At 41.1% G+C, this 25,949-nt stretch overlaps 1 protein-coding gene across 1 annotated transcript in view; it reads right to left on the bottom strand.

Annotated features, from left to right (window-relative positions):
• Positions 1-11,873, bottom strand: part of LOC118788069 (solute carrier organic anion transporter family member 3A1-like) — a 46,279-nt gene extending 34,406 nt beyond the window's left edge. The window contains exons 1-2 of the mRNA XM_036543924.1: positions 11,187-11,873; positions 2,148-2,607 (exon numbers count right to left, since the gene is read on the bottom strand). Of these exons, the coding sequence (XP_036399817.1) occupies positions 2,148-2,607; positions 11,187-11,342 (616 nt within the window). The 5' untranslated portion in view covers positions 11,343-11,873. The remainder of the gene's footprint in view (positions 1-2,147; positions 2,608-11,186) is intronic.
• Positions 11,874-25,949: the final 14,076 nt, after the last annotated feature.

Below are 25,949 nucleotides of genomic sequence, written 5' to 3'. Positions count from 1 at the left end.
CTAGACTGAAGAGTACCCACAGACACAGATTTCTATTCAGAAAACAGAAGCAACAACTCATACATAAATCTGAACCTATGAAACCGGTTATGTTAATGCTGGAAATTCTTTGATAACCTTGTAATAGGTGCACGTTAAACCCTACTGAAACATTACTACATGTCCTACTGCACTCACACAGCCTGGACCAGCCTTGGAAAAAAACTGCGGCACTGGGTGGTCGCAGCCACCATGTTTCTTTGTTGTCCCACTCGGCCGTAATCATGGCTGGTGTTTACCAACCCTCTTAATCTCCAATCAGATTCCAAGCGCCAGATCTCTTTCTAACCTTCTGGGATACCAGGAAACTTCTGTGTGTCTTTTCTGAACCCCTGAATGACAGTCATTCTGGTCCATAGAGGTGGAAGCAGGCTAGCACTGGCAGGAGCTGAACCTGGCTGACCTAGTACAGTGTTATTTCTTTTCAATTGCACTACCTGCAACCAGAGCTGTGTCACACTGAATGCTGCCATTTTTTCCCAGATATAAATGACTGCCTGGTCGTCTGAAGTCAGAACGGGAAATCAATCATAATACTTGATAATGAAATATAAAATGTTCAAAATGTACAAATTGTATAAGAATAATACAAACAACCTAGTGTGTAGTTCTCATAAGTAATCTCTTTTGGCAGTAAGACTCAGTTCTACTGTGAGATAAAATCTCAGTGATAAACTGACACAGAAATATACTTTCAGCTTAGTTACTTGATGAACACCATACATTTACTGGCATGCAGTCATGACTATAGTCCTTTAATGACATCACAGGATGTTTGGGGTGTACTTTAATAACATAACGGTGTGTGCTTAAAAATGCCACATAAATACAGTCACTTTTCCATAGAAGCAGCTAGTTGATTCTGGCAGGTTTTCAAAACTCCCACTGTCAGAATATAAGATGTAGAAAAGGGTACGAATGCATATAAAAATTACACAGAAGGTCAGACAGGTTAAACACTCACCTCACAACATATTCGCTAAACAGTCATTTGCTATTTCAGGTTTGCTCACAAAGTGCTCTGAATACAGAGCTGGGTCTATTGATGCCAAGTCAGCAGATGGCCAAAAGGCCGCAAGTCAAAGCAAACGGGCTGAGAAAACACACTTTCCTCTCCTCCTCTAATCCAATCACTTCTTTTTTAATATCCATACCCACACAATGTGTGCTGCCCCCACCCCTCGCCTCCCCCCACCTCCTGCTCTAATATAAGGATAATAAGAACCGCTGCCTGCGCTAAACATCTGCCTGCCGCTCACCTGGAAACTGTGCTGGCTGGATTACGCTCGGAGACAAACTGACATTGTGCAAACAACATTGCTGACATTCATGTTGTATTGACCCAGCGGCTGTGTAAACACTGCCTCTCCTCCTGCCTGTAACAAGCAAACATCAGCAGCGAATGCCATTTGGCGTTCAGACTGCGCCGGTTTACGCTCATCGTCGGACTGGTTTCTGTGAACACAAATCAACCTGGACATAAGAGCCTGACAAAAATCCATTTTTTGCCTAATAAAGCATAATCGGCCCCTTTAAAATCTCATAATACTTTAGTTCCACTGGGCATGCGGTATTTTGCTCAGTGTAAATTGTTAGATAGTCACCCCCCCTTCAATTTGATTCATAAAAAAAATTAATAGATAAATGCATGGTTAATAATTCTTCAGTTAAATCTTTTTCCAATCAGTTACTGTAGCAATGCTTCAACTCAGTATTGTCAAATCCATTAATCATAATTCAAACCACTTAGGCCATCAACCTAATGTTCTCTTGTTGTCCACAGTCATAAACCATTCTACCATTATGACCAGTAAACAGCACTTACTATGAGGTCATACATTTTCACTACCGAACATGAATAGTCTTTCTTTGAGTGATGCTCACTTTGAAAGCAAGGTCAGTATAATCATCATCTTGCTGAAAAGATCTGGCAACCGGTGACCCCTCACAGCAATCGTTTCAAAACCAGAACATCTGAAAGGAACATTCATCCTATTCTAACTGGAATCTTACATTCCATTTAGAATAAACGAAAATCCAAGAAAACACAATAAACCAATGCACCCTACAGAAGTTCCCTTCGAATCAGAAAGGAACAATCCACTCACCAATATAGAGGGAGGAGTCTTTCCTCCGCACATGGTCATCAATGTAGGACACGCCCAATGGCTGAACAGGGGTGGCCCCGATCCCCAGCAGCACCTGGGCCCCGATCAGCAGCAAGTACATCATATTGGTTTTGGCCCTGTTCCCACACAGAAAGCCTGGGTCCCGCCCCTCTGTCCGGGAAGCATTGGAGCACAAGTCCCGACCCTCCTCTGCCCGCCATGACTCTCCGATCTGGTACTCGTACTGGTGGGCCAGGAACTCTGGCAGAGCAGACAGCAGCGCACCCAGTGCCATGACGATTCCCCCACAGCCAATCAGACGTGGTCGGTGGGCCTTGGCTCCGAAGTAGCTGACGAAGAGGATGAGTGCCAGGTTTCCGATCTCGAAGCTGCTGGCGATCACACCCACGTCTGCACTCTGAAGGTTGAACCTCCGTTCCAAGGTAGTCAAAACGCTCACCTGGAACACAAACACCAGGCTATTTAGCACTCATACACCCAAGTCTCAACCAGAAAGACCCCCCCAATACATTACTGTTGTTCTCAGAATTTAAAGTGTAAGAAAATATACACTCAAGACAATTAAACAGGGATCTATGATGGAAAAATAACTGCATTTTGGTGGATCCACTTTGATGGAAATTGAGATTTGAGCTGAAGTTGAAGGTACTTAAACACTGTCCAGTTAACGTGGAAGCATTGATATGTTTTTTTCCCATAGATTTTACAAAGTGGTTTGTATGGGAAAGGATAGGAAAATAAGAATTCAAACCGAGCACATGTTAGTCAGCTAGGAAAATTCCTCACCCTCCCATTCATGGTGCTTGGAAAAAACAAGAGGGGAATTTTGCTGCACTTTTTGCCGAAGGGTTGGAGGAAACCAGGATATTCAACTCACAAACAAGGGAAGGAATTAACCAATCTACAAAGAATGCTTAAGTGTTCCAGGTCTGCGCTTAACCCAGTGGAAAAGACTGGAACACAGGAATGATGGTTAAATTTGGCATGTATTTAACACTGCAGAAGATACTACATGAAGCTGGAGAGGGACACATTCTTCACTGGAAATTTAGCAAGGGTTAGAGGTTTGGCATAAGATTACTGTCATCTCATCCATGAGCAGGACCACTTGCACAAGGCCATCTTTTTAGGACAGACCTGCCTGTCTACTGCCAGCCCCTCATCATGGAACCTGTGGCAATTTGAACTTCAAACTGTATCATAGGGAACTGGTTTCCACAATGTTGCAGTTGAAGTTGGGAGTAAGAGAAATGTCAATAATACATACCTCTTCACACATCTTTACACTTGTCTACATTTTTTTAAAATAAAAACATGAAACTCACAAATCCTCATACCACAGTATGGTGGTGAAAATATATGGTTGCTTTAAAGATCACCTGATCACAAGCTATTTCTGTTCATTGCATTTAGATTACATACTGTAGCCTTTCACGCACTGCACAAGCCACTAAGGAATACACACAAAGAAAACACAGCCTCTTACAAAGAGAATCAGTGAAATGACATACCCAGAGGAAAAATGTATGTACTCAAGAGAGGAGTAAAGCAGCTGTGAGAAGAAATAAAAGGTCTCCATTTAAAATGTACTTAAGGCACTGTGTGAATTCATGCTTTGAAATCAATATGACCATATTGTGTAATGTGTCTGTAAAAACATTAGCATTTTGGTACATCTAAAATTCAAGGTAAAAGAGGAATTTAACTGAATTAGTTTGAGTCTCCAAAGACAGTAGTCATGCCAAAACTCTCAGGCGGCAGCAGTGAGTCGGGCATGCAGATTCTTTTTGTACAACATCCGAAGGATCCGCCCCTATCTCAGTACATGCTCTACACAGCTCCTAGTTCAGGCCCTGGTCTTCTCACGCCTGGACTACTGTAGCTCAGTCCTTGCTTGCCTTCCTGCCTGTGTACTCAAACCTCTACAAGTAATTTCATTCTAACATGTGGGAACCATTATATATCTCACCTGCTCTGACATCATTGCGAATAGCATCAAACTATTTTTAAGACATGTTCTCGATTGTTCATCTCCCAGAATGGTCCCCAACATTAGCTTCAGTTCTGGGTAATTTGCAGGACTTTCCCTGAGGGGCCTTCAGTCCTGTGATGAACTGAACCAACAGTCTGCAGTGATGGACAGAATATCCTACAGCAGATCTCGCTAAAGGTCATCGTTTCAGGCGCAGAACAGACAGAGTGGCTTGAAGCAAGGCAACGCACCACTTGGAAAAAAAAAACGGATGAATATAAAACTGGAAAATGCCACATCCATATCTCAGTCAAGGTGGAGGTTGTGGAAACACATTACAGTTGATACAATCCCTCTTCAGTTCATGTAAAAATTCTCTACAGTACTCCTGCACTGTACAAACAGTTATTGCACATTAGTTCTGAGAAATATACAGTACTACAAGTAATGATGAATGTTTTTCTTAAGCACCACAATGGCATAAATACTAAGTAGTAAATCAGTTAAATAAAATGCTGTCATTTACACAAAGTGAGACGTCTGAGGCACTTCCATATTCTTGACATGGCCTCATGAATTACAATTCGAGAGATGAACCTCAGTCAATAACCTTGTCATTCATTATTCAGACATCTGAAATAGCCTTGACGATAAAATCCTGAGGAGATTATGAGATGAGCACAGATTCTACACACATTTTCCAGCTCTTTGTTTTCATCATGTTATTAAGCTATTTTTAATGAGGATTTTTGAATGGGCTCTGCTTTTAGTCTCCTGCCACATTAGAAATGGACACAACCAATTTTTTTTTTTATTCCTGGTATAAGACCACATTCATACTACCACAGCATGGCCGTGGATAAAGACAAAGGCAGAAGACTGTCATAAAATGCTGGATCACGTAGGTGACCAGAAAACAGGTCACGGGCGGCTGGAAGAGCTCCACGCACCCCTGCCTCTGAGCCACAGTGACACCCACTCTGGGCCAGAGGCCACATTTCAGACGCACGTCTGGGCTCCATGCGTGATGCTGCTGCCCACTAACCCTGGAATGCAAAGAGAGGAGCTGGGAACATCACCATCTGCTCCGGCCCTCACAAGCCGTGCCAGGCGCTGCAACCTGCTGACGGCATAGCTGAGACGCTCCACAGCCTCTGCCTATCAGCACCGGGTGGGCGGTGGCCTGTCGCAGAGCGTGCCTCCTACGCAAGGCCCAGACCACACAAATAATTGGCACCTCAGCTCAGGTGTTGAGGTGTCTAGTGTGGTTTGCTGGCATTGCTTTCTCCCACCCTACCCTGTAGGTCAACACCTCACCCCACCCATTCAAATTAATATCAGGACGTTTACCTCATTCAGACTGCAGTGAGTTATTAACTACAACAGCTGCAGTGAAACTGTATTTCATACACTGACAGGTGCTTGTAAAAGTGTACACTGGATTTGGTTTGCTTACAGGTTAATACAGCAAGCATCATAAAACCAGAGCTAAGTCACATTTGGCTGCCTAAGTTTCATTTATCAGGTCGCTGCCAGTTAAACCTGTTTGGAAGAGTTTATGCTGACAGCGTGTCCCTTCCACATTACATCACCTGCTGAGAATGATTACAGCAACCTCCTCGCCTTTTCTAGCTCTGCAAAGAGGTGACTTGGTTTAAGTATCCTCAGGTTTGAGGCACTACCTAAGACCTCCGACAGCTAATGATTTACAGTCAGGGTGCTTTGCCGAGCCAGCCAGGATTCAGACTGGAGGGCACTTCACGGAGCAGACTCCGAAGCAGTGAGAGCTCCCCACGTCTGCACGTGAATGTCCCAGATCTCCCACACAGGACCAAAATATGGGAGCTACTCCGTACAGGAATGGCATAGCTGTCCCAGAACATTAAGCCTCCTCCGTGACACACACCGGGGAACTGCAAGTTTAAAGCTATGACTCAACGTGTGGAGTACACGTGATGCTCACAGAGCACAGTCATATTTCCCTCCCAAGGATTTGCTTCAGAAAGGCTAGATGTCTGTCAGCTGGGGCACTTGATGCAAAAGCATAAGCAGTAGCACTGTAGAAATGTTGCTTATCAGTGCAGATCACACTGCTGAACCCATACCAAGGCATTAAAAAAAAAGCTGATTCACATGTTTTTTTTTTTTTTTCTGTTGACCACACTCACTGTATGGAGAGCAATGAATCTCTCCAATCTCTTAAAAACAGCAGTTCAATGTTTTAGCAAATTAATTTTCATTAACTGCAAGACCATTGTCAGAACAGCAAAGCTGTTTGCTTGTGTGAACATTTTGGTATCGTCTTACATCTTATATCAATCCCTTGAGATATCATCTGGATCAGATGGGCTACTCTCTCCTGTCTTCCATAAATCTCAGACTTTGAAATGAAGTCCTACCTAATACATGTCTCTTTTAATAGATTAATACAGTGATACATTTGAATCTCACAACAGTATGCGTGGCATTGTGGTTCTCTTGGGGTAAAACGAAATAAATGGGGGAAAAAATAGCTACACCTTAAATACTCTACTTGAATCTCGTCTTTGAAGAACATAGAAAAATTAAGGGCAAAACTAGTGAGCATGAAAAAGGATGGCGGTCGAGCACTGCTTTTGAGCAGAGTTATTAAAAACTGTTTTTAATTTCAGCAGATACTCATTCCCTACAATTACAACTAATCTACCGCTATTTAAAGAGTCCTACCAAGGAAAGCAATTATCCCACTCTGCTGCACAAGGACGCCATGCACAGGGAAAAATCTGTGCGTTGACATGGGGTTGGGCACATTCGCTCACTGCACCGCTTCCTGTGATTTGACTGGAGCAAGGACGAAGGGTGAACTGGGCAGGGCCATAAGGGCGGGTCTGGTAACATCCTTTTTCTTTCAGCATGCCAGGGCAAAAGAGCAAAGGCCAAGGGTTCACCTGTGACACTCCCGACAGCAACAAATAACTAAGCCAGAACATTTACTGGGGAAATCAGCTCTGTCCTGAACATGATTGTGAAAATTCCCTGTAATTAACAAGTCACTGTTCTATCAAATGTTAAATTAGGGCTTAGAGTTATTTATTTACTCAGTTTTAAAATTGCAAAAAAAAATGTGCAGCGGGGCCTTTGCAGGGCTTCACATGGAATAATTTGGATTAAGATGGAGAAATGTCATTTACAGCAAATAATTCTGGCCTGTTAAAAAGATCAGAGATTTGAGGTAAGGCTTTCTTTTTGTGGCGTCTGCAACAATGTCAAGTGAAGTTCATAGAGATAATGCTGCCATGGACACAATCAAGAAATAATTGGCTGCAAACGGGTGATCGTTATGTAAACTGACATGCATATTAATCATGTAAAACCCTAAGCAACAGGTTCAGGAGGATTAATAAATAAAGGCAAGTTATCCATTTTTAGCTCACTGGCCACCACTTACACAGGTGTCTTGGGGCTGTCCAGGGCTAGGGCTTGGCTTCGGATACATGCAAAGTAAGCAGATACTGTTTGCAAATGCAATCTGGGGTTCCAGGGAATATGGCATTTGCAAACCAACCCTAACCCTCTGGGCATAGTCAAAGTTCACAAGTGCTCATCAGAGCTCCTAGTGATCACCTACTTGCATATCACTTGTGTCCTTCTTTCCCTCTTTTTCTCTCTGTTTTCAAGTCTTTCTCAGTGGAAAGCTCGCAAGCATTTCACCCATTTAATTTCACTTAAAAAATCTAAAGGTTAAAAAGATCTTGTGTTTTGTCTGAAAGAAAAATGATAGGCTAAGCCTTATGTAATACTGAGGACAGGAGATGAAAAATGACAGAACAGACATGGACAATTACAGTCTGACAAGTTTGGATCTTTTATATGCAGATCTCCACAAGATTCCGAGCGATGTGCATGGTGCAAAACAAGAACACAAGCACGAAACCATCACGGCACAGTGACATGTCCCATGACGGCCTGTACAAACAGTACATTAACTGTCTTCTCCGCCAGACGAAAAAAAGGCATGACTGCATTGCTCCACTCAGTGGAATCCAGACGGGCCAATTGCTTCCACTGAGCAATGCAGCCTATACTTAGCAAAATGACACATTACTGAGGAATGAGTGCAATGTTTGGGCTAAAGCTGTTTGCTATCGCAATGAGTCAGTGTAGGAGCCGGTGGGTGGAGTCTCCTACTGTAGATCTACTGTAAAGTCATTTGGCTCTGAGCAAAGGACTGTAAAGTCTTCTGAAAAGCCTCTCCAAAAAAAAGACAAACAATCAAAAATGTGTACTTAAGGAAACGAAAACAAAATAAGCCAAAAGATAACTGAAAAAAATGAGAACCATCTGCCTGTAGACAATGAAGAATAAAGTCTAGCTTTGGCCTAAGGGGCACTGAAGATGGCCAGATTAAAATCCAAGCTGCCTCCATGGCTTGCTGTGAACCAGCAGTTTTCACCAGTGAGAAAAATCAAAATCAGCTTTAGGTTTTTGTAAAGCTTGAAGAAATGTAGTAAAATGAGAGAGCAGTCAGCGGTGAATGAGAAGTTCATAGTACCTTTAATCTATCTTGGCTCTGTGATAGTCTTGACCTTTACCCCTTCAAGCACTGTTCTTTCTCTGGTAACCGTTTGGTTTCTTCTGGTAACTTTTCTGGTAACATCACTACAAAATGTTACATTTTTATCATTGTCAAATGTCAAAACCTGACTCTCTTGACTAGGCTGCCATTTAGTGCTACTATGCTCATTCAAACTGATGTCACCCTATTCTACCCTTTACCCGAGTTCATGCCTGAGCTGCTGCTGGTCTTAATCAATACGCAAATCAATATGACCCCCTCACTTCATAATGACATGCTGATGATGCAGATGCTGCTATGGTTGGAATCACTGGCCAAATGTTTCCTTCACCATAAGATTCTCTACATGATGATTCTACTGTAAGCGAAGCTTTGGGACATTTCCAATGGGGAATGTGGTCAGAATATACTCCAAAAAAGGGACAAGCTCCAAACAGAAGGAGGCAATTATATTCCCAATTGACTGCTTTTCTAATCATTGAGAACATCAATGAGCTGTCAACTGATTCATGATGTCATCAATCAACCAAAGAGATGGCTAAATATGTTACCACATGGCGGTAAACATTTCAACTGTATTATTCTGTTCCACTGAGATGCATGCTGGGATACAGGAAGTACTAAGCCAGATTTATCGCTGTCTCTGCCTTCCAACTCAAATGACTGTGCCTTTTCGTAATTACAGCTGCAGTCAGAAAGGTAATCAACAAAATCTATCTCTTCACAGTCAAATCGAAATTACGTCTCACTCCTAACATACCAAAGACAGCAGTGAACTTCTCAAAACCGCATTTTTCAAAACTAAAATCTGGCTTAGATTGTTATGTTAACCAACATTATGAGAACGACTTTTAGTTAGATCAAAAAGAAATGAAAGACATTTCAACAATTAGTAATTAGTTTATGTTTCCGGGATGAAACGCAGCTACAGAGGGTGTTTCAGTACAAAGTGAAGTTGGCACTGTAACCAGCATCTTTATGCATACCTGGCCTGTTCATGGCAGCACACATACCTCCATGCATGGTTAACAGACAGTATGTATTACATCACTGATTCCCCTAGGGGAAAAACAGAGAAGTGGCTTACCCTAGCTCCTTCTGCTCAAAGATACAACATGAGCAAGTAAACCTTAATCCCTTCACTCATCCAGTGTTTGTTCATTCATTTGTCATGTGAACACAGCTTGTGCTCACTGCTGAACCCTGGAGCACTACATGAACATAATAGTTATATTGTTGATCATAATACAATTATTGAAAAGTGCACGATTAGCTTCATATTTGGAAACCACATTCTTTAATATGAGAACTACTGGGACTGTTCACAATGGGTAGGGTTTTCTGTATACACATTTTGTTGTTGATCTATCTTTTTGTTGTTGTTTATTTATTTTGAGAATTTTGACCAAGATGCTGTTCAAAACAGTTCACATGAAGTCTAAGACTATAAAACCCTATAATAAGAATTCATGATGAGGACTCGTGTATTTAATAATCATAAATCGCCTATATGATGGTTGATACTGGGGCACCAAGATCCCAAAAAGTCTCCCTTGCATTAATTTTCAGACCGGTAGGCGCAATGACGACTCTGAAGGGATTGTCAGAAAAGTGCCCTGTCAATGACAAAACACAGAATTGTATTTGCATATCCATTTTACAACAATGCAAAGCGGTAACTTCATTATACTATAAGAACATAATACGTAATAGGTAGCAACGGACCAAGTTTGCAGCAGCCTATGAAGAAATCTCTGACACTGTGCATCCTCAATGTAAAATGACCAGATCATTGAAATTACGTTTTAAGATCACATACAAAAGATAACCAAATACTGTCAACGTGCATTCGCAAAACGGTGTGACCCGTGAATGCATTAACGATAGCCGCCGCAGAGACTGGCCAGTCACCTGTTCGCTCTTCACAGCTGCACTCATGTGAAAACACATGTTGTCCGCCAAATATTTAGATACTCCGCTGTAATTGATAGCCTAGTGTACTGCGTTGTGCGATACGAATTTGGTGTTCATATTAAATGTAAGCAGATTCTGTCTGAAAGAGGGCAAAACGAGTGCATCATTGGCTGAAGCTGACAAGGTTAAACAGAAATTCCCCCGATGTGTGATGTGTCATTTGTCATTTCACGCACAGCCAATTATGCGAATACGGTGGCGATACAACTTACAGAGACAAATGCAGCATTACAACATAGTTACCGAGTATTTCTCAGTTATACGACACGTTACATATGACAATACTCCTTCAGCAGCAACTGTAGCTATCACGCACAGCTTCATGCGTATGGCGTATAGCGACATCACCGCCCCTTCAAAGCACACTACATACAACTTTACGTCTAGCAAAGCCACAAAGCGCAGAAACGTGTTGCTGCAGAAGAAAATATAGAGCAAATGTGTCTTTAAATTTGCATGGAAACCACAATATATGCGCATACAACATTCGGGGGGGAAAAAATAAAGCGTCACTCACCAGGTACGCTCCGACGGTTCCTTGTGCCAACATCAGCGCACATTCCGACACCAGGAATATCTTAATATTTGAGAAACACGAAGACTTTTCCTGGTTGTCATCACGTTGCATGTCTCCAGTGTCCCTGTCCGAACACCTCTGCTTTTTGACCTGCATCCTTTTGTAACGTGTCAAGCTTTGGCTACTCTCTACAGCAGTGTCAAATGAAAGACCAAGAGAGAACCAGAACGGAGATAAACATAAAAAAGATACCCGCCTCTGTATTTCCTATACGCAACGTGCCTCATTCAATGTCTGCCACCGTCTATTCTTTTTTCACCGCCGGCTTTTTCCACCGCACGTAAAGCTAATCACAACGACTGTAATTTTACAGCCTGCCTCCAAAGTAGCGTCCTTGGACGAGTTCTACACATTGCCACCGCGACGATGAATACGAAGACACGCAGGCACATACGAACTCCCCGATGGGCTTCTTGTAGATACAACAGAGTGCGGGACAGCGGTTTCTCGGGCTAAGAGCATGTTTTCCGGTCATGACGAATCTCCGAAAGCCCGCTTTTCCAGTGAAGTTTCGATTTTAACGAAACGATAGGCAGCTTGCCATAGGGTCCGTCCGTGCTCGGCGTTAGCATGCCATTTTATCCGGCTCTGCGTGTCTACTGAAATCCCTCGCTTGGTAGGTGCTGTTTCCACTACAGCGCGTACAGCGGCGCTATGTAGCCTGCACCAAAAATTCAACAGCAAAGCAGCCTCTCTCTCTCTCTCTCTCTCTCTCTCTCTCTCTCTCTCTCTCTCTCTCTCTCTCTCTCTCTCTCTCTCTCTCTCTCTCTCACACACACACACACACACACACACACACACACACGCACACAGTAAAACTTCACAATGTACACCGTGTCAAACGGTACATATGACAAATAAAAACAACAGTGACAGTAACTTGCACAATATATAAACAGAACATAATATAATATGGACATAAGAGCAGGAACAAACCATAAGAATAAACACACTGAGACACAAGAAATCACTAAAAATGAAAAAGTGTACAAAAGAGAAAAATGACTAAGAAAGAGTGAGAATAAATGACACTAATTATTTTCCAGGATCTAAACACTGGATACCACAATTTAATGTCCTCTCTGACCACTGAAAAATCTCCATCCTCCACCTGCACCTGCGTCAGCCTCAGGGGCAGTGGGTAGGCATCCCGACACTGCACTGCTGTTCTCTTCTCCTAACCCAGAACTTCCTGTTTCTGACCTCTTCAAAAGCCAAGCTGCAGTCACTGAGTCTGGGATTTCTTAGAATTTGTATTTATTATCATTTTTTTTTATTTTACATATTCTGCCACTTTAACAGCCCTGTTTATAGCCTGATAACAACTGAAGTTTGTTTTTTTTTTTTTGTCAGGTTTCTGGTTTTCCTAGTTTAAATGGTACTGGAACTTGGCAGTACTTTTTTGGATTTGGAGGTCAGGGGCATATAGTCCCATTTTAACACTCCAGGATGTGTTACTGGGGACATTGATATTGACCTGCTTCTTGTATTTACAAAATTATTATTGTATTATTTTACAGGACTTTTGTCACAGGCCTTGAAAGTGGGGGTTGTGGGAGGGCTCCATTCTGTGCTGCCATGTTGAATCATTTAGAATCATGTTGAATCATTATCACTGAATTACACACTTTTGAATCTGCTTTTACAGAATCAAGTTTTTATGGCAGAGAAATTTCCTTGGTGCCTTTTCCTCTGTAATTATCACCAGGCTGAGAGGCCTGATGTACTGGTAGGTAGATCCAGGTAGTTATACTGTAGCTGGTGCTGGGCTCCAAATGTTATACCTGGAATAAAGTTGTACATGTGTTCATGAGAACAGAATGTCTTCTGGAATAGCATAATTATGATCCTGTCCACATGAACTGTTAGTCTGCATTTCTCACAGCACAGACTCTTCAGCAGCCCCTCCCTGTGTGGGACAGGAGGACCAGGTCATCTGCATAGAGCAGGAATTTAATTTTAGTATCTTGTAAAGTGAGACCGGGGGCTGCGGGCTGCTGTAACATTGTTGCCAGTTTCTTTATGCAAATATTGAACAATATTGGACTGTAAATATTCAACGGTGCTGGACTCAAGTTGCAGCCCTGTCTCACGCCATGACCCTCAGTGAGGAACACTGTCTTTTAACTGACAATGTTTACTCAACGGGTATGGTGATTTTTATGATGTTATAAATTTTACTCCCCTACTCCACACTAGATGAGCTTAAATGGCAACCCATTTAAAAAGGGCCAGATGTTTTCTGTTAATGTGGACGCTTTCCTTAAATTGGGTGTGCAGGGTGTTAATATACTCTGATAAGTCTGATATTTTGGAAGAAAGCCAGTCAGGCTGTTATTCACAGCCTTATGCTTGGTAAGTATCTGGTAATTATGCCTGCATCTGGGCTTTGGTAATACAAACTGGAGTGTTCTGTAAATGTGGCCATGACAGAATGGACCAGGAACTACAGGACTGTTTCCTTGACATGAGAATTCTGCAGATTAGGTAGGTACATCCAGTTCAGTGCCTATTCCTTTACTGGGAGCACAGGGATGGCATCCATGTTGCCAAAGAACACAGGTCGCATAACTAAACATGGAGCAATGCCGCAATTCAGCTGCAAACATTAATAACAAAGGCTAGCCTCACAGAGACTGCAGTTTAAGAATCTGCTGCAGCGGCCTGTCACTCTGCTATGACAACAATGTACATGCACTTTGAAATGCGGTTGTGCTTTGTTCAGCATTCTGTGCAGGACCCAAGAGTGAAAATGTCTCAGTTGGGTATGCTTGCAGTGCAATATGAGGTTATATAAATAACAGATGATATTACTATTATTATTATTATTATTATTATTATTATTTGCATGGTTTTGTATAGATTTTTAGGACTGTAACATTATAAAGTGGTATTGGCCAAATGGACTTTTTTCATGTTTATGTTTTTATATACCTGTCAGAGGTTTTAGTATATATTGGGTGGTCCTCTAAAATATTATCAGTAGTTCTTAGTCATTATCTATTATCAATTATCTTATAGGAGCTTGAAATGAATTTGAGATGTAAATGAATTTCATGTTTTCTAGGAAAAGAAAGCATTTGAGAGTAATTCCAAGGGAAGATGTTTAGTTGAATATGACAAACACATGACATGTCAGTGACCCTTATTTCTGTGATCCCTTGGCATGTCCAAGCAAATACTGTCCCTGGGTTTTGTTTCCACATAAGATATTTTAAAAGTTAAAATACATCCCCCCGACAACTACAGCAATACAAAATGCCTGTAACACAGTACATATTTTCCTAAGGATAGTGTGTTAAGGACTAGTGAGCAGCACAGCATGTCACCCTTTTTGACTCTATGGATATGACTTGGTTTTGTGTTAAATGCGGTGGCAGGGCAGGGGTCAAGTGTGTGTGTGTGTGTGTGTGTGTGTGGGGGGGGGGGGGGGGGGGCAGCTATGCAAAGGACTTGGCCACTTTTGACTTCTCACGGTGTGGCAACTGGTCTGCCCTGCTCCTGACACAAGCACAGCAACTGGCTGAATCGTTAATGCCAGCCTTTCAAAAACAAAGAAAGAGCCCAACTGAGTCTGCCAAGTCAAACAGAGAACTGGAGGCCCTTTATCTAATGCAACGATTCCATGTGTGGCTACATTCGCCTTGGGTAGGCAGAGCATCACACCCCTTTTTCCAGTGATGAATTAGCCTAAGCTGGACTGGTTTTCAGACTGCTGCCTTTAATAATGAGTTTGATCTGTTTCTGTTTCCTAATATCAGATGCTAAGTGTTCTTTTCACACTAGTGCTCAATCCAGGTCAGTTTACAAAAGGGCAGAGCTTGCAGTCCAAAGGTTTCTCTTATGCTTACCTCATACTCGCTTCACAAGTATGTACAACTATTCACATGTTAATAGTTCCCTCATTACATTTAATGAGGGAAGAGGCCTGATGACATTTGAACATCCCTTAATGTCATGCAGGGAGATGAATGGGAGCTGTAGATTGAGTAGAAGTCCTCAATGCGTAGGAATACCAAAACCAAACACAAGAGCCTAACACGGGATATCATACCCCAGAATGAAATGCCGTAGATGGGAACAAATGAATGTGGTGGTGGGATAATGCTGTGCTCATTCCTTATATAAAACTGTTCAAACTATCCTCAGACAGCCTCAAGCTACTGTTAAACTTCTCAGATCTCCCCCAAGATAATTACTACTCTCACCTGACAGAAACTTTCTACACACCATCTGGCTAAATGCTCCATTCACTCCATAATACCAGTCAACATAAGTGTGTTTTGCTGCTAGGATGGGAAGCCTTAAACATACATCTAGGCAATGAGAGTTGTGGATGACTCACGATTAACTCTGATATATTTATTGTGTCACATACCTGAGACCAGTAGGGGAAGATGTCTGGTTTGAGAGAATTCTGACTGAAACAGGCAGTGAACTGAAAGCCTCTCCCACTTATCTACATCAAAGGGTGATGCAAGAACAGAACCAAGCAAATGGGACCAGAATGCCACCTGACACTACTACAGGCCTCTGACCTTGGGGTCTCTCTATCCTGCAGTTCCTGCGACCTGTCCGGTGAAGGGGCGAGCCAGTACCCTCTGTTGAACACCTCACATTCCACAAGTGGCCCACATAAACATGGGCCACAATGTAACACAGGAATGAGCATCAAAGTCAAAGTCAACTTTATTGTCAGTTCTCCAATATGCGTTTCTCTCAGGCCCACGGTGACAATACAACAGTTCGACATAACACAATGACGACACTGAGAGACAAGAACAAGAATTAAATATAAAAATATAAATATAAATATAAATACAGATTCCACAGGAATATGATGTAGACTGTTATATAAGTAATGTGACTGTGCAGATCTGTGTGAGTTTGCGTGTGATTAATGTTGGGAGTAGGAATGGGTGAAGAATAGTCCAGGCTTCAGTATGGGGGGGGTTTCAAAGTTCAGTTCTGTGTTGGAGCAGATGGCAGAGGGAGGGAAGAGAGTTCAACTTCCTAACAGCCTGGTGGATGAAGCTGTCCCTCAACCTTGAGGTACGGGCCTGGAGGCTTCTGAATCTCCTCCCCGATGGGAGGGGACTGAAGAGCGTGTGCGACGGATGAGTGGGGTCAGCAGCAATGCTCTGTGCTTTGCATCTTTAAAAAAAGGTTGTTGGAACTTGATTATGCAATGAAAAATGAAACTGTATTTTGTGGGCTGCAGAGAGATCGATCGTCACAGTGGTTTAAAGACAGGCAACACACCGATCGCAAGCATTTGAAGCAGTCATTCATTCAGATGCACTTGAAAAGCCTTGGGCTTCAGAGCACAATATTTGCAGTGACTGTCGGTTAAGGAGGAACAATGTTGTGGGCTTTTATGCAGCATAGAATTATCTTATGTTACAGCCATGGATAACAAAGACAGCTTTCATCTTTTTACAGTAACCTATGTACATGTATAGCATTGTTATTGTTGTTGAACAATTGAGGTCACCGCTGAAATGGTTTTGTTCAGGATTAATGCTAACTATTGATGACACATTTAGAGAGCTTTTGGAGAGTGAGTACAAGCGAACAGTTTAATGTGAGTTTAAAATGAAGATGTGAAGGAAAGATTTGAAAAAAGGAACAACACAAACTCCTAGAGTAGAGCACAAATGCTCAAAGTAACTTAACTTGGTAAGATAAATAGCATGTTACATTTCAGCTGGCCATCAGATGAGAGAACATTAGGCTAGGATATATATCTGTATGGTTATGATTATAATTATGTCATTTCTGCCCAGTTTGTCTGTTATGAGTTCATCATAACAGCTGCTTTCTTATATTTGTCTTCGACCTTCAAGACCTGCCCTATGAAAAACACTTTAAAGACATAAAATGTAAATGCAAGGTATGACATTATTTCCATATTGCTATGTGATGGAAGCAGTGTATTACAGTAGTGTAATAAAGACACTTTATTCATTAATACACCTCTAGTTTAATGAGATCCTCATGTTGTTTATGTGTTACATAGATACCTTATATGCAGCTGAATGTTTCTTCCATCAGGGTAATTATACTATGCAAAACATACAATCGTAAGTATCAAATTTATGAAAATGAGCGAGAGACTTAAAATGAGACACAGCCAAGCCCATCTCTTGTCTCTGCATTGCAAAGCACAGATAAAGTTTATGAGGATGATAACTGGCCTTGTTGCCATGGATTAATAAAGAACAGCTCAGAAGCAAATGAAATAAAATGCCCAATAAAATGTGAATGATATAATAATTATCAAATGCTGTTTCATTTCAAGTCAAATATCATGTCACATTTTCCAATACCCAAGTAAGGATGCCCATGTCACATCCATTTTACTTGGATAATGTGCAACATAAATGGAAATTAGAAGTTTTTGATTAACAGAAGAAACCCCAGTAGCTAACCTACCATTCTAGTTAGGCTTAACTGTTTGTAATGTTTAAACTACAGTTAGGCCTAATGTCTGCTGGACAGAAGAGTTTCTTCAACATGCCGGGCAAAGGTAACTTATTCATATACCTTGCTGCATTACAAAAAGGCATGAAATGTTTTATTTTCTACAAAGAAATCATAAACATATGATGTCCTGCTAGAGCCTCTCTACGCTGTTCTTAAGGATAACCCAACCATCAATCAATCAATAAACCTAACAACAGGCCAATATCAATCACTCTGACAAAGGAGCCCATCTGCCAGAGAAATCCATTATAATATGTTTGCATCTTTATGAAACAGCCGTCACCATAGGCATCAGTTTAAAAGGTCTAAAAATAGCTTTTTAACGTGATATGTCTGGCTCTGTTTTCCATTCATATCTCATGGTAAGCTTGACAGCCAGCAACAGCAAACTCAAACTGGCCACTTGAACCAAGAGGGATCACACCTGCTGGGACCTGTCCAGTTGCATATTTTGTAATGTTTTGCACTGATATAGTTGACAATTCAATTCAGATTGCAAATAATCAGCTAAAGTGGTCTGAATCACCTGTTCATGTCATTAATGGTCTTACTTCTCTCATGTTACTCAACCCACTCCATGAAACTTTGTTTACTACTAAATAAATAGCACCTTACAATATTTCCTCTGCTGGTGTAAGGCAGACCTTTCAGCTCATGTGCACATTTTACATTAAAGTGAAGAAATGTACATGGAAATTGATGGGAAGGACTAGGGTATTCAGTATTTATTCAATACATTGCACCACAAAATTATGCAATATTTTTAAAAAAAGATGCCACTAAATTGTGTCTTGAATTACACATTTGTTGCATTTTCGCTTCTTTATTTGGACGTCAAATGTCTGTGTGAGACTGTGATTCCTACTGTTTAGCTATGATTCTAACATGGACTGCAAACTACGCAAAGTGCTTCAGTCCAGAGATGTACTGAAATATGTGCACTGTCTTTCATCTGTTGATGCCAAGACATAAAATCCTATTAATTTGTTAGTGGAATCATGTTCAGCTCATCAGGGCAGTGAGCTGAAAACCCACCCAGCCATCACTTTACGCCACCACTGGGGTTGTGTCAATCAGCGTATCTGCATTTCTCCAACCGCTTTACAGTCGTGACTCACAGTAGATTGCTGGGCCGAGTTCATGTGATGCAAGACCCATATTTGGCAACAATTTCGGTGATGTAGGACAGAGTGCCAGCAACGAGATCAGCTGCAATATTTGCACCCAGACACTTCAGAGGGATTCATTGTTGGGAGGAACTGAGGGAAATATGCAGATATTGCACTGTGGGAGGTAATCAGCCTTCGTGGGTCAGTGCTGTGATTCATTCGCACTTCGCTACTTTTGCTCTTTGCACATGGTCAACAAATGTGCAGTGTAATACTATTCTGTTACCATGATAAATAATTTTCAGAGGCAGCCCTAACTTATGAAACATGTATATTGACCATGAGGACATATTGGCTGGGAAATGGTGTCCAAAACAAGTGCAAGATTAATTAGAAAGTAATTAAAAGCAACACAAAACATGTTTAAGTATCTTTGGTGTAGGCATAAAGCCATATAAGTACTCTTCAGTAGTTCAATAACAGGCCAGCCTACGTATCTCTGCCGTCCACTCTCTAACTGGCATAAACCAAATGAAGTGGTAAAATGACAAACAGAAAAATTATCCGAATTATCAGAAAAGTGTCTGAATAATCTGAAATCTGAAAATTATGAAAAGGATAAAGACCATCTGTTGTTGGAGTACCACAGCATCAACAAATACTGAAGCTTGAGGAGAACAAGCAAATCCTCTCTGTTTTATGCAAATGAAGGTCTGACACAGATATTGTGATTGGGTGAGTGACAGAACTCTGTTGTGCTCTGATTTGTGGCTTACTGTTAATAGCATGGTGGCTTATAAGGGTTCCTTCCATACTGCACTCCATCTGTGGAGCCCACATGGTGTGTAGTGTGTGGGTGGGTGTGTATGCGTATGTATGTGTGTGTGTGTGTGTGTGTGTGTGTGTTTGCGTGTATTTGCATGTGTTTGCCTGTGTGGAGTGTGTGCATGTGATTGCGTGTGCGTGTGTGTGTGTGTGTGTGCGTGTGTGTGCGTGTGTGTGTGTGTGTGTGTGTGTGTGTGAGTGAGAGAGATAGAGAGACAGCGAGAGAGAGACAGCAAGAGAGAGGCAGAGCGAGAGAGAGGGAGAGAGAGAGTGAAAGTGAGAGAGTGTGCCTGTGTGTGTTCCTGTGACTGGTATTGGAGCATCATATATCCTGTCCTTGTCCACCCACCTTGCTGGTACATGAGTCAGCCTTTGAGCTGGTACGTGGGTGGACTTGGACAGTGCTGGGAATGCATGAATGGAAAAGTTATCTGAGGACTCTTCTGGAAAAGCAGCCTTTTTTATCTGAATTGAAAATAGGCTGGCAACCAAAATCTAGCCTAGCCTGTCTGTTTGAAGACATGGAAAAAGACATACAACAGAAGAATAAACACACGTAGGATTCTCTGCAATACTCAAATTTGATAACATCTATCCACACCTTACAGCAGTAATATCATCTTCCCCTGTATTCATTTAATGTTTGTCCTTGACTTTTATTCACAAACAAATATAGTTTTTAAATATAAACACATTTTAATTAGTTAGGTAAGTGATGAAATTGTGTCTTTGAATAAAAAAGTATAACCCATGCACTGATTTGTGAGTCAAAATTAAGGACACATTTCAAATGAAAGCAGGGGTTGATTGCAGGGTAATTTTTACTTTGATCTGTGTGAAACCCACAGTGTGAGGTAGGCTCAGGTTACAGAAGGTTGACGTTTCAAGGTTGCCTCGTTTTTACCACAATTTTACCCTTTTTTGTGAGCATCATTCCGGGTGAGGTAAGGCATAAGAACTGACAGTATCACGTGCATGGGCTCAATCCGTCACAACACATTGATTCCAAAAGTGATGTCACTGTTCCTGTTTGCTCACCACTGTGGAGTGGCTGTCCCACAGGAGGTGGGTCACAGTTTTCTTTTTCTGAACACATCCTGGAGAGAGGGCTCTGAAATTGAATTTCATTTTAACGGTCAATGGCAATCTGGGATAAGCTATGCCAGCCTTTATCAAATCAGAGCTACCACACAGAATACACATGCCCTCATTTTATGGGGTGCTATTAACATCTATGGCCATGCCGGTAGCTTGTTGACAGCATACTGATGTGCAGTTTGTAGGAAATAGGAGAGAGAGAAGACATCAGTGTCATCTCTGAAGCCAGGTCTGCCCTTTCTTGATCTGTGACACAGAGTCTGTGGAAAGGCACTGAGCGGTGAGTTTACCCGTAGTTTCCCCTGCTGTGAGCACCGGCAGAATTACTGCAGTTATCTGTCGTGCCTGTCAGAGAACATCCACCAGGTATTAAGAGACTCAAAGAGTGAGTAATTTACTTCACAGAGGTCAAAACCACCTCACCACTGCTTTATTTTAACAGGACAGTGTGACCCTGTTATGGTGCCCGCTGTCTAATGTCGATGCCTTTGCACAATAACCTTTCCTTTGGAAGTACTTCTTCAGAGAGGCTTTCATTATTATGCCTTCTTTCTTCAGTTTGTATCTCCAGCCTATCTAGGGACAGGTGATGGAAGCCTAAATAATAATTTTACTCGTACATGTTCTTACAATGTATCTGTATTTTTGTTTAATAACGACTATTATGATGTTGATAATTGATAGTGATGATAATGAATATTATCATTCTGTATTTTTTTATCTAACTGATGTTATGGCCTGTAAATCTGAATGTGAATAAGCAGGCTGGCTTCAGGCTACTATGTTTGTTGACGCCGCTGGACCAAAAATGTGACAGCTCTCAAAGAAAATCAATCAAGAAGTGCATTCATGTTTGAAAGTAGTGAGAAAGGATTAGCAACAATTAAGACAGAAGTTACATAAATACATACAAAAAATTATCACTTTTTTTTCACTGAAATCCAGATATTGTAAACATTTTGAGGGTTTGTTACTGTGAGAATACCCTTCCCATGGCTCCTTAAATGGCAAAGACATTAAGCATGTGGTCTGACAGAGAATGAAACAGAAAGCTGTCAATGGGATGATAAATTGCTCTCGTTCTGAGGGGTTCCCTTATCATGACTGCTGACTTCCTGTTTTTTCTGTATTTTATTTTCTGTTATAGACACATACACTGTAATTTCAGTGTCCTGTGTGTGCAATTATAGCCTTATCTTATTTTCTAGGAAACACATCTGACAGAGCAAGACATGAGATAAATCTACAGATTTTACTGAAACCATTGAATGATTATAAAATGAGTAAAGAGGAAAAGTGTTACAATCATTACACACCTTGCATGCATTAAAAGGTGGTAACATTTGTTACTTTGTGGAATTTCAAGTGACACAATCATTTCTGTTGTCTTTTTCATTGAATATTCAGAAACACAACCATACCTTACCACACATTAAATACAATATTAATCACAGAGAAAAAATATGCTGTAGGCTGAAAGAAAGCGTGGATCATGCTGTTTGACTCACATTTTGTATAATTATAATTGAATGTTCATGGTATGGAGATAATGAGCCAAAACCTCAAGAGATAAACTCATACACTTGCCATTAATCATTTGTCATATGTAACAAATGAAAATATCACAACGTTACAATATGGCTAATACTACACATTTGGATCTAACAATCTTTTCCATTGAAATATTGAAATCATATACAGTGGCCTAAGATCGATGAGAAAGGAATGCATTTCCGTAAACAAGGCAATGACACAGTGGAACAATACATACCCTCAAAACCGGAACGACATGATTGATACCAACATGATTGATACTAATTATCAATTACAAACTACCAAAGGAGAAGCGTTTTAGTATGATACAGTGAAAGACAACATCTATGAGCAAATTAATGTCACACAGGCCTTCATGTGTGTCACCTCCCCTAACAGAAGCCAAACAACTGAGAGCTCTCATCCGAAAACTGGAAAAAAAAAACAACTCTACACTGCTTGTCCCCTCGCAAAACCATTTCCATGGCAACGGTTGTGGGATTAGAGCAGAGCTGCTGATGGAGGGGTGGATGCTGGGAATCCAGGCCAGATGAGATGAGGATTACGCAGTGTCTGCTTGGTTGTTAACATACAAGAGGCATCCAAATTCAGCACATGACTGCGCCCAGTACGCCCCAAGAGACGAGAGAGAAGCTGAGTGGTGACATAGACCGCTTAGAGAAATTAGGATGAATATGTAAAGGGGTTAAGTACCGCATTTATTTATTTATTTATTTATTCGTTTAACCCATGTTCTCACTTTTACTTTTTGTGTTTTTCAGTGGGATCGTGTACAAAATGTAATAATATAATGACATGCATTCCCACTTTACTGCTTTTTACGTGTGAGAATGGAAAAGTGATGAACAATGGCTACATTTTCAGACCTCCTTTTTCAAGCCTTTTAAGTTCATGAAAATATGTTGAGTAAATGAGTAAATATACTTCTTATCTAAAATAAGCTTGATCTGTCTTTACAAGAATATACCCTATGACAGCAATGTGGATGTGCAACAAGTGGTAGCTGCAGGGGGGTTCAATGTGGAAGTTAAACTGGCTGTGAATATAAAGCCTTTTTTGGAGGATTCTATCAGAATCTCCTGTTAAGTTGGTAAAAATAATGCTTTCAGATGGTCTCTGGAGACTGAGGGGAGGACGATGGCTGTCATAGGGACTGTTGGACCTGCATAGGGGAGGAGAGAGGGGGAGCACTGAGAGAGAGAGCACTGAACAGAGACTTAGACTCGGAGCAAATGGCAACAGCTAAACACTACTTTAATCTAATTCAAGTGGCTTCGGCCTAATACAAAACACACATCCACATGCTTGCATACACACACACACATACACACACACACACACACACAGGAGGTGACATGAGGCTGCACTGGTTAGTTTATGTCAGTTAAGGATTTCTGGTGGTAATGTGATGAGATTTCCACCATGTTAATCTCTTCATAAACTATCAATTGAGATTAAATCACTGTGTTGCCATATTTTGATGTGCTTGTGTCAATTAGACACGTCAGGATGGAGAATCCTTCCCCATCAAGCATTATAGCACAGCTCAGATTATTTCTCTCCTCTGTAGACCCAAGACAGAGCACGTTCACAGCTCATAATCTGCAAACAAACAAATTCAGTCTAACCAAGTAAATATGGAATACATTCAAAGAAAATAACCAAGAGGAGAATGCAAACAAGGGAAAAAAAGAATGCTAGGACAATAACAAATCCCTCAACAAGGCTCCCTTTCAACCTAGCTAAAAATACACCTTGATAAATGAAGCTGACGCATCCCATTTATGGAGTAATACTTCCAATTATTTCCTGACATTAAAGATAATTTGTTTTGTACAGAAAATAGCTTGCAATAATGCATTGGGCCTCCTTGATATGAAAGCAACAGCAAATAAAAAATGTGGGAAAAAAACACTGGAGAAAACAGAAGGTAGAGTTAGGCTTACGATTGCTGACTAATGTGAAAGACAACAGCTGTTCATATGTTTATTTCCCCCCACAAAACTGACATGTTGCCACTGCACCATTCAATTTGGAGTAACATGTAGAAACAGGTAATCATTGGGATCACTGAGATTTATTTCACTTTCTTTCAGCCTTGAATTCATTCACTGACATTTACCGAGGCTTAAGCTCAATGTGTCTACTGTATTACAGCTATTCCATTACATGCAGGTATACGTTTAAGGAGCACAGACCCATGTTGCCCTGCCAGAAACAAAGACCTCTGCCAATGAGAAAAATGTGGATCTGTTGTTTGAGACCTTCTGGTTGTTCCAAATGAGCAGTAAAGTGCCTTTGAATTAATGAATGTCCTAATTTTTGCTTGTGTTAGCACTGACAGGTAGACTGGTAAGGAGGATACAGTTCCTCTGGCTGCCCCCATTAGATAGGCGAAGAGATTTATTCTGGCCTCAAATGGTAACAAGAGAAGGGAAATAAAAAAGGTGTTGCATGTGAGTATTTTGGCTGGTTATAGACAAGACTAGCAGTAGCATTCTGTATGAGCTGGAAGGGCCTGATAGCATATTTAAGGAGACCTGCAAGGAGAGAGTTGCAGTAGTCCAATATAGGCCATGAATCCAGTCATGGGGGACATCATCGTCCTTTATGGCCTGGCTCCATGTGTCTCTCTCGAGGACCAGATGTTGCTTTGGAAACGGACTCCTTTTTTCCCTGCCTAGAACCAACCAGACCAATGGGACCTTATTTATCCAGCATACTTTGAGTGTCAGAGGGCCCTTCAGCAATTCCTGTGGGCACTAACTATCTGACAGCTGCAAGCACTCTAACCTCAAGTACCTTGGGCAGCATGTTCTAATCCTTCACCGCCTCCTCTCCTGTGCTGACTTCCGGATGAATGGACCACAGTTTCAAGTTTTTTGGAAAAAGAGCCTCATGAATAACATATTTAGGAGCTCTGGGATTTTGGGGTAATTCTCAGTCATGTATTCAGATGGTGATCTGTGATATTAACAAGGAATATTTGTGTCAACGAATCATAATATTGGATTGACCTGTATTTGTATAGTGAATTTCCTCAAAATTAACAGTCAATGAAGCGGAAACATCAATGATTCAAGTTGAAGGGTACTGTATTTCAGAATTTATTATCTTCATTTCCGAAATTTGACCATGCTATTAATGTTTTGCCCAGAGCAGTGCACTACATTGCCATTTATCAATTCAATAAATAAATAAATAAATAAATAAATAGCTCTTTTTGTAGTCAGAAATCTGAATGTTTATTTATATAATAAAACTAAATGGCACAAGGCCAAATTGGTATTTCAGGAAGTGAACGTGCATCATGATTGAATCTGAAAACAAAATGACCCTCTCATTTCTTCAGTTCCCTACAGCATTTATCATCTTATAGCCAAGAGGCTATGCATTAAAGCAAAATTATTAATGCAGACAAGAATGTGGTGATGAAACCTTACAGCAGACATTAGACTTGTCTGTTACACTGATACACTCCTCCACCCACAAGCTGAATGAAATTATTATAGGCTGCATATTCTGTCCTGACACTCAAAAACAAAACCACATTGGTCTCCTTTTACTTAAATCAATACACATTTAATCAAACAATAATGGTACTCTCATCGGTAAACATGATACTTATCTA

The sequence above is a fragment of the Megalops cyprinoides genome, chromosome 13, assembly GCF_013368585.1.
Source record: "Megalops cyprinoides isolate fMegCyp1 chromosome 13, fMegCyp1.pri, whole genome shotgun sequence".
Lineage (NCBI taxonomy): Eukaryota > Metazoa > Chordata > Actinopteri > Elopiformes > Megalopidae > Megalops > Megalops cyprinoides.
Note: the sequence above shows the minus strand (reverse complement) of the source record. Positions and strands in the feature narration are given on the sequence as shown.